Source organism: Urocitellus parryii, chromosome 13 (assembly GCF_045843805.1).
Source record: "Urocitellus parryii isolate mUroPar1 chromosome 13, mUroPar1.hap1, whole genome shotgun sequence".
Classification (NCBI taxonomy): domain Eukaryota; kingdom Metazoa; phylum Chordata; class Mammalia; order Rodentia; family Sciuridae; genus Urocitellus; species Urocitellus parryii.
The window spans coordinates 18,242,324-18,257,420 of NC_135543.1; the positions used below are offsets into that span (position 1 = coordinate 18,242,324).

The 15,097-nt window shown below is 31.7% G+C and overlaps 1 protein-coding gene across 3 annotated transcripts in view; it reads right to left on the reverse strand.

The window, feature by feature from the left end:
* Positions 1-15,097, reverse strand: part of Wdr7 (WD repeat domain 7) — a 326,163-nt gene that overhangs the window by 268,290 nt on the left and 42,776 nt on the right. For all 3 annotated transcript variants that reach the window (XM_026393174.2, XM_026393173.2, XM_026393172.2), the window contains exons 8-12: positions 12,820-12,965; positions 12,141-12,243; positions 9,675-9,816; positions 9,207-9,455; positions 8,234-8,454 (exon numbers count right to left, since the gene is read on the reverse strand). In XM_026393174.2, the coding sequence (XP_026248959.1) occupies positions 8,234-8,454; positions 9,207-9,455; positions 9,675-9,816; positions 12,141-12,243; positions 12,820-12,965 (861 nt within the window). The remainder of the gene's footprint in view (positions 1-8,233; positions 8,455-9,206; positions 9,456-9,674; positions 9,817-12,140; positions 12,244-12,819; positions 12,966-15,097) is intronic.

Genomic DNA, 15,097 nt, shown 5'->3' on the forward strand with positions numbered 1-15,097 from the left:
CTCTCCTTTTAAATATGCCCATCATTAGACAAGCTATAAATGACCAGCTTCTTTTGCTCATAAATCAATCCCACTATTCTCTTAATCATTATTTCTTGTACTTCCCAGAACTCTTTCTATGGAACATAAATGTGCCGTTAAGAGGCATCATTTATCATTTTTAAATATTCTACCTGAAGGGAAAAATGAGCCTACAAAATTAAATGTTAATTTCATTTCCACACGTCCACAAAACTAGATTACAATGAAATTTTAAGTTTCAGAAATCCAATCTTCTTTTTAAAAAAAGAAAAGGTAGAGGGCTATTTAATATTTACTTTAGAAAATAAGACCATGTAATTCAACCAAAACAACTGACTAACCAACTAATTGGATAATTATATTATGTATGAACAATAAGTCTTTGGTCTTACTGTTCTAACATTTTCCTTTGTTCACTATATACAAAAGATAACAATAAAAAGTTGGCTAATTAGAACTCCTTTCTTCTACTATTTCTTAATTATAAAACAGCAAATAAATATAATACATGATTAAGAAGTTGCTGCCTATCAGAGAAACAAGATTTATTTAACAAATAACACTGTGAATATTTGTCAGCTTAGGGCAAAACAAACAATTTTAATCCTTACCTCACCCCACAACATAAACAAATTTCTGATAAAGAATTTTACATTTGTTTTTAATGTAATCATTGCTTTTAATCAAGTTTTACCAAATTTCTGGGGGAAAGAAAGCAAGATTCAAAGCTTCAAAAATATGGAGGCTACAGAGAAAAAATATAAATTGGATTACATAAAAAACAAAAATATCTGTTTGGTAAAAATCCAAAAATAAATAACAAACTAGAAAATGTTCCAACAAGAGAAGCCACATACACTTAGTATTTTAGGTAAGAGGATGCTCATTGACTAATATCTGCACCCCCCCCTAAGGTGGGGGGCACTACTAATACATCAAAGGACAAGAAAAATTAAAACTTAAAAAATTGCCTAAGTTCTCATAGAAAATTCTCAATATATTTAGTAACTGAAGAAAAGCAAATTCAAACAATAAGATACAATTTTCCCCTGTCAACTTAGCCAAAAACAGCAATCAACATTTGATGGGTTCTGACTTTATGGTAAGTATATTCTTAATGCTTGACAGGAATCCATTACAGTCTCACAACAAGAAGTAATACCTACTTCTGAAGTAGGTATTATTTTTATTTCCCTTATACTGTGGAAACTTAAGCAAATAACATTTTTTAAGAGAGGGGCAACGCAATAGGAACTCTGGGCAGAAAATAACTTGGTAGGCTTAAAAATATTACTAACCTACCACAGAAAAATTCTGAGGTTCTAATATAAAAAGAATTCAAGGAATCCATCCAAAGGAATAATCTTAAATGCAAGAAAATTTTAAACACAAAGATATTCAATATTGTATTATTTATAATAGTGAAAAGTGGAAACAATTAAATATCAAGAGAGTGGAATGGCTAAGTAAATATATTATGTTTACTCAATGAAATGTTATGCAATCATTAAAAATTATTTTCCTGAATAAGCAAAACTTTGAAAAATGTGTTGTAATAGTAAATGAAGATACAGTATGCATAGATAACCTTATCTACATATCTATAGTATAATCACAAGTATACAATAAATGGATTTTTAAAGGTCAGAGGAAAATATATCAAAATATATTAATGGTGGTTTTCTTATATGTGAACTTTTACCTTCTTAGTTACCTCTATTTTCAAAATTTTTAACGTTGTGTATGTATTAATTAAATGGGAGTTAAAACTATACCAACAGGAAACTAAAATTAAAAGACTCCAAACTTGAATAATCCAAGGAAAACTAAAAGATAAATTACAAGAAAACTGAGCAATGCGGTTCTCTAAAGGAAATAGAAATTTGGGAACTGAAAAGAATGGTGGTGTTTTGTTCAACAAACTGAAGGACAATTTTAGTTTTTAATTGACTGAATATTTAAGTATGCATCAAAATCATATTCACTTACATAAATCAATGCTGAGAATGTCAAAAAATGGAGAAATGCAATTTTAAAGACTATTAAATATGCCAGTAGGTAATATGCATGGTTGATCAGTACAGGTCATCAAGTCAGACTACTGAGGATCAAATTCCATCCCTGTCACTTGCTATCTATGTGATTTAAATGGGTTATTTAACTTCTTTGAGCCTCATTTCTCTGTATAATATGGTTAACAACAAGAATCATATCTTGTAGAACTGCTGTGTGATAATGTACAGAAACAATTTAGCATAGTAACTAACACATCATGAATACAAAATATGATAGCAGTTAATATGACTTCCATCATCATTTTGTCATTATATACAATAAATTCTTTCAAAATATAACTATATTTATTTAAGAAGAAGTTGTTAAGTGTTGCCAACATTTAGGTATCTACCTAAACCATCCATAATTCTTCAAAAACATTACTTTCCCTTTTCAATATTTTCTTCTTATATTAATACCTGCTTTAATTTAATCTGAGTAATTCCATCATCATATTCACCAATACCACTTGCATATTATCTTAACATTAGGTTAATGAATTTATAACATTTTTAATAATAAGTCAATGAAAATACTCATTCCAACAACTTAATAAATTCCTTCCACTGTTTTCTGAGTATTTCTTTATATGTTTTTTTTCTACTGAACTTTATTACTTTTCAGTTCACACCTTAAAATGTAAAAATGCTATCTTTAATTTCAAATTATATACTTATGGGTTTTAAGGACCAAGATGGCCAAATCTACAGACTCTGAACATATTCTAAGGTTTTTATTTTTAAGCAGTTCAAAAGTTTTGTCTGTTTTCACTCTGCACACCAGTCAAATGTCTCTTATCTGCCTGGTCCCAGAACCTTGACATGGCAGGAATCACCACCTTCCAAGACACAGGGCTTTAGTTCTTGGAAAAAAGTGCATTTAGATTCCAGAGGGCTGTGTGTTGGGACTGTCCTCTACTTTCTGCTTCCTCAACTTAGAACATGAATAGTACTATATCATTCCTAGCCATTTAAAATCTGCTTGCCTTACCTTATCCTATTTATCATTATACCTGCTTCCTTACAAGAAATAAACACTGAACTTACATAACTCTCCTTGAACCATGGAAAACCTTTCCTTTCCTTTCTCATGGAAACAGATAATGACCTCATTGTTAGTACTTGAGACACTGAAAGGATCCATGTGTCTCTTTCCAGTAGTAAATAACAGAACATATATGCTAAAGTATCTCTTTGTTTTGAAAGAATGTCTGCTTATTTTTTAAAGTTATATCAAAGAATAGAGTGAAGCTTAACCTTTAGAGTCCATAATTAAGCAAATAATTTATACCTTAAGAAAAAAAAATACATGAAGTCAAACACCCCATTCATCACTTGGGGTCATACTGGCAAAGGCTTGCCCCTCTAAAACCCACCCACAAATGTACAGAGGAAATGAGCTAGTCTGGGCCTCTTAGACAGCTAAAAACTCCAATTTTCAGGAAATGAGCAGAAAGACACAGTATTTCGCAATATAGTTTCCAAGGAATTAAGAGAGTAAAATCCTTTTATCCAGTTGTTGTCTCTTGTTAACTTAAAATTTTTATTTCTTTTTTTAATTAAAATATTTATTTTCATATTTGTAGTTGAACATAACAACTATTTATTTATATGTGGTGCTGAGGATCGAACCCAGGACCTTGCACAGGCGAGGCAAGCACTCTACGGCTGAGCCATAATCCCAGCCCCCAAAACTTTTTATTTCATGTGATAATAAGATACAAAATTATTGAAATGCCACACTGTACCCAGAAAATTACAATTATTATGTGTCAATTAAAATGTATATTAATTTTTAATAATATTAAGTCCCCCTTCTCCCCCAAAAAGATTCAAAGTCAGACAGAGAAAAGAGATCCATCTCTAAAACACTTTCTAAAACCAACTGGCCATAGTTGGGAAACAAGGAAATGAATAGCAGCTCCTGACATAAGAACAAAGCACATCTATGATGAAGTCATTCTGGAACTGAAAATGAATGAACATACTGCCCAGATTTAGGTCTTTATCATCCAAACAAGAATGTAGTCAAATCAAAAAACAAATAATAACAATAGTAATGATTTACTGAGTTCCCATTATAGGAGGCTTTATTTGTAAATATGAAAAAGCCTTCATCAAAACTGGTACTAGAGCTCAGAGATGATAAGTAACTTACTGATCAAGATGAAGACACAAACCCAGGTCTATCTGACTCTAAAGGGTTTGTCTTCACTAGCCTAACTAACCAGGAGCCCTGTTATTTCCGTGTCCATAGATTAATAGCAGAATGTTTTCTCCAATTTCTTTTTTTAAATACCTTTATTTTATTTATTTATTTTTACATGGTGCTGAGGATCTACCCCAGTGCTTCATATGTGCTAGGCAACCACTCTGCCACCTAGCTACAACCCCAGCCCTTCTCCAACTTATTTTGAAAGTCTTTACCAGTGGCTAAAGAAACCATTCATAATAACTCAAAACAATCATAAAAACTATGCTTGTTAGTATTAGCATACATTCTTTCTTTCTGATTTTGTATCATTCCACTTTCTTTTTACTTTCCTAACTTGTCAAGTCTTTCTTTAGACAAATTTAAATATTTCACCTTTCAATACAGTTTCATATTTTATTATCTTTTTTCTTTCAAACATCCTTCCTAAGTAGGATGAAATAAAGTGTCCTAATACTCATATACTACTAGTCTGCAAGACATATAAAACCTTTACTCTGATCTCTTAGCTGCTATTTTCAAAGTAATGTATATATGTCAAATTCCTGCCAGCATTTGCCTAAAAGCAAGCCTTTATCTATTATAGACAGATCCATCAGATGTTACTCAGAAAAACTCATCAAGTATCCCTTTACAGAATATACATAAAACTAAGTGCCTCTGCAAACAGAGGTTGTTCATAAACCATGTATAATTTTATATACACCCACAAAATTAATAACCCCAAATACAATAGATATTGCCCTTCTTGGAAGTCTTCCAAAACCATGCAAAGCTGATCTCCAAAATGAACCTTCTATTTATTCCCAAAAGGCCTTGAAAAACACTTTTTCATAATATTAATCATGCTGCATAATAATCACCTATGTGCTAGTCTGGGTCACTCATAGACTAAACTCTATCAAATACAGACTAGCTTACCCATGAGGATATCCCTGAGCCTAATCAAAACTATGTTGTTGCACCTAACTGAACAATATTCTTAGAAAAAAAAAATTTCTTTTAACTAACAATTTTTTGCCATTTTAAAAGAAATTACAGGGCTGGGGATGTGGCTCAAGCGGTGGCGCGCTCGCCTGGCATGCGTGTGACCCGGGTTCGATCCTCAGCACCACATACCAACAAAGATGTTGTGTCCGCCGGGAACTAAAAAATAAATATTAAAAAAAAATAAAAAATAAATAAAAAAAAAATAAAAGAAATTACACTTTCTGTTGAAAAATGCCATATTATTAAGTTCTCAAGAAAAATTAGCCTTTGTTTTGTGTCATACTTTCTCTTCACCCTAAACTAAAACATGTACTTTAAGCAACTACTTTATTTGCAATGTTTAATACCAAATCACTTGTTACTAAAAAATAAATTTCATGCCCAATGAAATTTTACTACCAAAGATAATGAGATCCAAATGTAAGAACTAAACAAACCCTCCCCAAATAGAGAAATTTCTAAAATTTCTTAAATGTTGTACAATATCAGCATGGCCAGAATAAGAATGCATCTTTCTCATTACTACAAAAAGGATCTTCACCGACAGTCCCTCGGCACACTACTGAGTTTTTTTTCAGCTTACTACATAAGACAGGATGCATCATAAAATTTTAACATAGAGATAATATAGCGGGAAAATAATTTTTATCTTGGATACATTAGTTTTTGATAGTAGCTGGAAACATAAAATTATAAAAGAATATAAACTAATCAGAATGCACAACCAATATACTATTGCTATCTGTAGTATTTCTGTACTTTCCAAATAAGATGAGAACTATACTTACTTACAATCTATATATAGATACCTACAAGTCTAGAAAATCAGTAAAGTTTGGAAGATTATAAACAGGATAATAGAGAATTATGAAAGTACAATGATAGATACACAAAATTATTTATAATCTTTTGTCTGCCTCTGTTGGTTTTGAAGCCCAAGTTCTTCATGTCATAACTTGAGAAAACTTTTTATTTTTTTTTTTTTTAGTTTTTAAAGAGAGAGAGAGAGAAAGAGAGAGAGAGAGAGAGAGAGAGAGAGAGAGAGAGAGAATTTTTAATATTTATTTTTTAGTTCTCGGCGGACACAACACCTTTGTTTGTATGTGGTGCTGAGGATCGAACCCGGGCCGCACGCATGCCAGGCGAGCTCGCTACCGCTTGAGCAACATCTCCAGCCCTATTTATAATCTTTTGAAGGCAATTTCATAATATTTATTCAAAACCTTTAAAAATTAACATGCTCTTCTCTTTTTTAAACTTTTTTAGTTGTAGATGGACACAATACCTTTATTTTATTTATTTGTTTTTATGTGGTACTATGGATTGAACCTAGTGCCTCACACATGATAGGCAAGTACTCTCTTTTATATCAATATGCTCTTCTTTTATATCAATTTAAAACTTAAGAATTTATCCAAGGAAACTATTCTGGAACTACAAAAATACTTAGCTACAGCAATTCTTGCCCCCACAGTGGTAGGAAAGAAAACAGTTTTAAAAAGCAACATTCTAAAATGTCCAGTAAAATTAAATAGGCTACAGAATATCACTAAAAATAATGATCTCATAATTTACTTAGTGACACTGAAGGATAACCAAATCATCTTTTTAAAATGCCTGTATTTTCTGTTACTATGTATTGCTTATTTTTTTAATGAAATTAATTTCAAAAAGATGTTGCTAGTGCAATAAAAACATATGTAAATGCTCTCAAAATATAAGATCATTAAGTGTTAAGAGAAAAAAAATTATATTTTAGAAAAATAATTATAGCTGTTTCCTGCTTTTGTTTAATTTGTATTAACAGAGTTTATTCTGCTTGGCTTCAGAGACTATGGTATAATTATAGACATTGCTTTTGAAATGTAGAATACAAATTAATAATAAAACCCCAGACTCAAAAATGTGAGATCAGGGCTGGGGATGTGGCTCAAGCGGTAGCTCGCTCGCCTGGCATGCGTGCGGCCCGTGTTCGATCCTCAGCACCACATACCAACAAAGATGTTGTGTCCGCCGAGAACTAAAAAATAAATATTAAAAAAAAAAAATTCTCTCTCTCTCTCTCTCTCTCTCTCTCTCTCTTCCTCTCTCCTCTCTCACTCTCTCTTTAAAAAAAAAATGTGAGATCAAAGCTAATTCGAGCAAAAGTGTTCAATATTTCTTCAGACTAAAAGCACAATTATTAAAAAGAAAAATTAATTTGTTAATTGCTCTTACTGGCTGTGAAACTTAGTCATGCTAGCATACACTTAACCAAATAAACCATTTATATTATCACACCTGTCTCTAGATCTAGGAATCTAATATTGTTAAATGAAAGCACAATCTCTAATACTTAGGACAGATGCCTGACATTCTGTTTTCACAAATCTATGCTGCCCCCTTCTGGATATTTTTGGAGTGTATGGGACAGTAAAAATTTAGACACACTAAATGAAAAGTTATAATTTTTTGGCTAATGTATTAAATAACTTACCCAATATGCTCCATACATAAGCATAATTTTAGTACTAAATAATTTATTTTAAAATACTTTCTTTCAAAAATCCTGTTCCAAATCGTTCCAACAATATAAAAAGAGCTCTGATAATTTAGTTATCAATGTGAAAGAAATATTAAATACATACTAACTAAAAGTAAATAAACATGACCCTTCCAGGAGTTATTTTTTGTTCTCGTCCATACTGATTCCATTCACTCCCAAAATCAAACCAGTATCTCAATTTGGCATTTATCTTTCCAATTCAATTTTAACACCTGTACTACTTACACATGTATAAGTATACGGAATCAATTTGTATGCTTCTAAATGTAAGTGAATGGCATCATATTGTTTTATACATACGAAGGTTCCATATCATAGGCTGTATGTCTAAACCCAGTCAACTACAACTAAAGTCAAATGAGAATATATAGAGGGCTCCAAGCAAGGATATCAGTACAAAAACCAACTTACACTACAGTTTTCGGGTGGAACTAGAAGTTGAGTAATCTCACCACCATGAACACAGAAGATATGTTTCATTTCTCCAGAAAATATATCCCAAATTATGACCGAAAAATCCACACCTCCAGATATCAGGTATCTTTGATCATAGCGAGCTGAGACCTGATGAGGATATAGCAAACATGTGACTTTGTTCCGATGACCACGGAGTGTTCTGTGAGGTGGCCAACCTGTGAATGAGGTTTTGGATTTAAAATGCAAAAATTAAAGTCTTAGAAAGTTTCAACAAGTGAAAGTAAACATGAAATGTCAGAAGAGCTATAAGTCTTATCATATAAAAAGGTTCCAATTTTATCATATAAAACTGGGTCTGTCCAAATTCAGTGACTACATGAGATTATTGAACCCCTAAAATGGGGCTAGTTTTGGTTCATATGTCTATGAATGTCAAAGAGAGAGGAGATTTTAAACAATTAGCACAAAAATAATTTATAATAATTTAGGAAATAATTTAAAATAGTTCAATAATAATTTTCATATCAAATTACGAGTTGAACTGATAGTTTTGCTATATTGTGTTACATTAAATACAATATTATAGTTAATTTCATCTGTTTCATTTTACTTTTTAACATGACTATTAGCAAATTAAATATAGAGTTTACGTTAGATTTCCACTGGACAGCACTATTCTAGAAGATTACATTATTACAGATAATATAGTTGGTAATCCATATAAATAAATAATGAAACTACCAATATATATCAAAGAGATAAAACTAAATATTTATTTATAATCATTACACCATATTTATTCAAACAACAGACACAATATTTTATTACCTGCACATTAAATTTACATAGTACACTATAACAACTACACTAATCAATTATATTTGTTAAAACCAGTGTAGAGACACTTTCAGCATCAGAGTAACAGAGTTCTCAAAACACTTTAGACCTCTGTAGATGGTCAGTATACCTCTTCTGAGCATGTGTTCCCCTTGCAACAGCTGTACTATGGCAGTCTGTGTGGCAGGTACAATAATTATGCTTCCATCTTCACGGCCACAAACAAGCCGTCCATGTGCTGGTATGTACACACTTGCAGTCACTTTCAGAGGCTCATTACTATTAGGAATCACACTCAGCTGATCTATAATTCCAGCAGGACAAGGATTCAGTTTATCAAAGGCCTCTTGCAAGCTGATAGAGGTTGTCATTTTCAGCTCTGTAGAGATTTAATTTTATATAAAAGAAAAATATTTATGCATGTTAAAAAATTACATCATTAGTTGATTCTGTAATATACCAATAAAGATCACATTCACCAAATATAATTCTTACAAGAAAATTATATATGAACATTCTGAATTTATTTCTCAGTGCTTAAGATTTAACATGCTAAATTAAGAGAATGAGGAAATTGCTACACATGATTTACTATTACCTTCATCACCTTCCTGTTTATCAGGAGTGTCTGATATGTTCCAAATATTTAATCTTCCAGAGGAATCACCCTGAATTAATAGTTTATGGAAATATTCCTTGCATCCATAGAAGAACCGAGTAACAGGAGGACAAATTAGCAGCTGCCAAAAAATCATTCAAATATCTTTAATCATATTTTAATCAAAATATTTCACACATTACCCTTTTTTCAAATAAAGATGTTAAATACCTTGCCTAAGTACACAAGATAAAAAAGTATCATCGACATGATTATTTAACAGTATTTTAATATAATTTTGTAGCATTAATATGCATGTCGACCAGTATTCAAATCAGGATAAAATAAATGTTCAAGGAAACAAACTATACGGTCTTTCTCTAAAATAAATAATTATACTCTTTATTTTACAAAATACGGTTACTAGTCACAATAAGTCAGTTTGTCTAATTGCCTGTTATTAAATAATTAATACAGAGGTATGCCACTCTACCAAAGAGAAAAGTCTCTACTTAAAAGGTCAAAAAGAAAGCTCACTAATCCTGCCTTTTTTGCTCACTCCTGATAAGTGACCAAAAATAAGAATGACATTAAAGCACCAGTCTTCTGTAACTAGGGGTCCCCATTTTTTTCAATGAGTATATTTTTCAACAAGCAATGTAATTTTACCTGAGTCATATTGACATAATTAATCTGAACCTAGCCTGAAATGTTAGGTACAGACTAATAGGAACAAAAACCATTCACTGGGTCATATGTATATTTTCCTTTTTCAAACAAATTTTCAGCATACGATTTTATGTCTTTAGTGAATCACTTATTTGTAAGTAATTAAGTACTAAATTAAAATTTGGAGTATTAATTTACAAATACTGAAACATTCACGAATAGAATCTTAGCCTGAAGAGCAATAAGAAATACACTTCCATTTTGACAATTACAGTTAACAAATAATCTAGTTACCATTAGTTGTTTCATAAAAAGCACTAACTTATACAAACTAGATATATTAAGCATAATCAATTATTTGACTTTCCTTAAATACTGAGAATTTTAATTGAAAACTACATACTTAAAAAGTTGCTACAACAGCAAAAAAAATACTCATATGCCATATTTCAACATATGCACCTCTCGTACCACACAATACATATTTGATTTTAAAATGTATTAGGGGACTGATATTTAAAGAAAAATGAGATGTTGTTTTGTTTTGTGCAGCATTTTTTATTCAAGTCACTACCCCTTCATTTAACTGGTAGTGACTGTCTAATTAGGTTAGAGAGCAGTAAGCAGAAGTTTATGTTAAGTGAAGAATGGATAGGATATAGAGTATTTTAATTGTGCCTATGTGTATACATTCTGTATATCCAAAAGATTCCTGAAAAACAAAAACAATTCCCTACCCGTCACTACCCCACCACATAAAGATTGAACATACTCTTCAGAACCATGAACTGTGGAAATCCAGAACATCATCACTGAAAACTTAAATTCCAAAACCAAAGTTTCTTTCTTACTGCACACAGAACAGAGTCAAAAATCTAGTACTAAGAGCTATTGTATTTCAACTGCTAATGGATAAAATTAAGCAGGATTTTAGAAAATACAATAAGCTTTTATTTTATAGAGAAAAAAATATTTTACTCTTTATGTCTGATATCTAATGAGTTAAATCTTTACATGGCTTTGGGGAGGCACTGCAATGACTGGTCAAGTAATGAACTATTATTAATCAGCATTATTACATAAGGACTTTTGCCCTTTTAAAATTATAAAATGAAACTACCAGTATATATCAAAGAGATAAAACTAAATATTTATTTATAATCATTACACCATATTTATTCAAACAACAGACACACTATTTTATTACCTGCACATTAAATTTACATAGTACACTAACAACTACACTAATCAATTATATTTGTTAAAACCAGTGTAGAGACACTTTCAGTATCAGAGTAACAGAGTTCTCAAAACACCTTAGACCTCTGTAGATAGTCAGTATACCTCTTCTGAGCATGTGTTTTAACTGTATGAGAATGTAAAATAAATATATATCTGAATTTTATCAAAAGCTCAATTTCAATATGTAATCAGCATAAGATTATATACACTTAGAGAAAAGTGAATGCTATTTTATAGACACATTATGTATTGTAAAATAAGCAAATTTTGAATGTGCTTATAACTAATCATATCAAAATGTTTTATAATATTTAACACAGTGCCTTGAATTATATTAAATCTTTCAGGACCAGGGCTGTGGCTCAGTGGTTGAGCACTTGCCTCGAATGCACTGAGGTACTAGGTTCAATCCTCAGCAACACATACAAAAACTAAATAAATAAAATAAAGATACTGTATTAAAAAAAAATCTTTCAAATGCTTAGCTACCAAAATACAGCTGTAAAAATTTTGTAATATAACCATCAATTATAAATGATACCTGAAGAATTTTACCTCTTTATCTTTTCGATCCAAGAGGCTATGTTGAACAGGAGGAATTAAATTTTCAACTGCTTTCCCCACATCACTTCGGAATGAATCACTAGCTGGAAGGCAACTGAAAATTAGAAAAAGAACAATATTCACTTAAAATACTGACATTAGCTATTTTATCATTACATATGATAACAAGGGTTTTTCTTTCTTTTTAAACAATGAACAAAAAAGAGATTTTTTAAATTGACATTACAAAAATATCCTCCTTCAAGCTGCGCACAGTGGTACACACCTGTAATCCCCGTGACTTGAGAAGCTGAGGCCAAGGCATTGCAAGTTTGAGGTCAGCCTCAGCAATTTAGTGAGACTGTCAGCAGCAACTTAACAAGACCTTGTCTCAAAATAAAAAATAAAAAGGGCTGGAGTGTAACTCTGTGGGGTAAAGCATCTTTGGGTTCAATCCTCGGCACAAAATTAAATAAATAAATAATAAAAATAGCCTTCTTCAGATAAAAAAAAATCCACTTAATTTTTATACTCCAAAGTTAAATCAGCATTAAAAATCTAACTTAAAAAGCTCTGAAGTTTGGGGCCGAAATTAAATATTATACTACATATGTTTTCATACTTTCCAGTTACACCCCAAATTCTGATCTTTTACTTTGATTAAAATCCTAACCTCTTATTTACTGCATACCTGGCAGGTAGTTTGTAAATATAACTTTGCCCATTTTCAGTCCAAATGATTACTTTATCTGCTGATACAAAGTCCCCTCCGGTCCAAGTCTGTCCATTTTCACTAGGACCTGAACACAACAGGGAATAATCTCCAGCATCAAATACCTACAAGGAACAAGAAATTCACCATCTAGTCCATGTTCTGATGATTTAAGTAAGATATAGCCAAGATACAGCAACATTTCAAAAAGTACTAACAAACTTCTATAAATATGTTTAATAAACTCAGGCCTTTCAAGTTTGATAACTCAGATGAAGACATCTTGTCAGTGAGCCCTCTGTGGCTGGGTCACCTTTAAGAGGGAAAAAAACAAGTTGGCTTCCAGCTGTGTGCAGCTTCTAGGCCATCAGGCAATAGAGCAGGACCATAGAGCAGGGGTGTTCTCTACACAGGAACAGGAACCCTTACCTTTCCATAAAGAACAGCGCAAGTTTAGGGAGGACCCTTTGCAATGCAGCCTCTGGCTCCTGTTTTAGCATATTTCTGGTAACATTTCTAACCACAACTCTTTTGACATTGGAGCATTTCCTTGTTTAACTTAGGTTACCAATGTTCTAAAATATTATAAATAGAAGTTAACATACTCCATTTCATTATTTAGTAAATTGGGTTTTTTGATTGTTCATTTGTTTGTTTGCAGAGGGAATTGAACCCAGGGGCACTTAACCACTAAGTTACCGTCCCAGACCTTTTTTATATTTTATTTAGAGACAGAGTCTCGCTGAGTTGCTTAGGACCTTGCTAAATTGCTGAGGCAGGCTTTGAACTCAAAATCCTCCTTCCTCGGCCTCTCTCCAGAGTCACTGGGATTATAGGTGTGTGCCACCACACCCAGCTTACTTAGTAAATCTTACATGTAAAAGTCAACTCACTATAATTTCACCAGCAACAGAGGGTACTGACTGTACACTGCCTTCCATCAGTAAAGTAAGGCACATCAGGCTTTACAAAGTGCCTTTACAAGGGTAATTTCCCAGGAACCTTCAAATCACGGCAGGAGAAATGCAAGCAACTATTGCTACCTCAGTTTACTGACACAAATAAGGGTAACATCACTTACTCAGTTCCAATAACATCACAGTTCCAATAAATGAAATAGCTAAGACTAAAAACCCTGGTCTTATAATTCCTAGCAGCATCATTCTTTCCACCACTTTCAATATTTAATGAAAGTACACTTTGTTTTGTTACAAATCTTTCCCAGGAGAAATGAAAATTCTTCATGCCTTGATGGCCCAGAGGTTTTACTTTTCTCTTAAAAAAAAAAAATATATGTATATATATATATATATATATATATATATATATATATATATATGGTTGACTGTGCAAACCCATGAAATTAGAATAAACCTAGCTGAATTTCCCATGATTTGCAATAGTTTTTATGAGGATATAACATTAGGAATACAATAATAGCCAAGAAGAATCCAAAAAGAATAATGAAGGGAGACCCGCCTTCCAGCGCTATGATCTATTAAAACAAATGATATAGCTATAAAAGTTAAAATAATACAGCACTGTATTGGTGCATGAATGCATGGACAAATTAAGCAGTCTAGGAACATGCAAAATGGCATATTTTCAAGGCACAATGGAAAAGTAAATGGATTGTTCAACATATGGCATCAGGAACAGGGCATCCTTTTGCAATGAAAATACAGTTGTATTTATATATCACCATTTATACAATATAATTTCAAGATAAAAGAATCAGATGTCTATAAGGTAAAACCATAAGAATATTAAGTAAATTGAGTATTTTTTAATCTCAACTTATAGTAAGCCCCTTAAAAACATGTCACAATTATTCTAGAAACCATAAGAGATGATATTGGACTATATTAAAATGAAAAACTTCTTTATGGAAATAACTATCTAAAAATATCATTCTGGCATGTTGTTGTACTATCTCAGTGTCTGTATTAATACATAATTTCTCTGATGTTAATGAAGCTGAGCACCTTTCTATACATTTACTGGCCATCTGGCTTTCCTCTTTGGCGAAATATTTTGTCTATTTTCTTGCTAGGCTGTCTGTATTTTTCTTCTTGATTTGTAGGACCTGGCTTTCTATAAATACTGAATAAGTTCTTCATCATATGTGAATGCTCTATCTTCTCTCATGTGTGTTGCCTTTTCAATTACGTATGCATTTTTAAAAAGAAAAGTGTCTGTTTCATTTAATTATAAAATGCTTATAACAGTCACAAAAGAAACTGCTACTAGATATTGC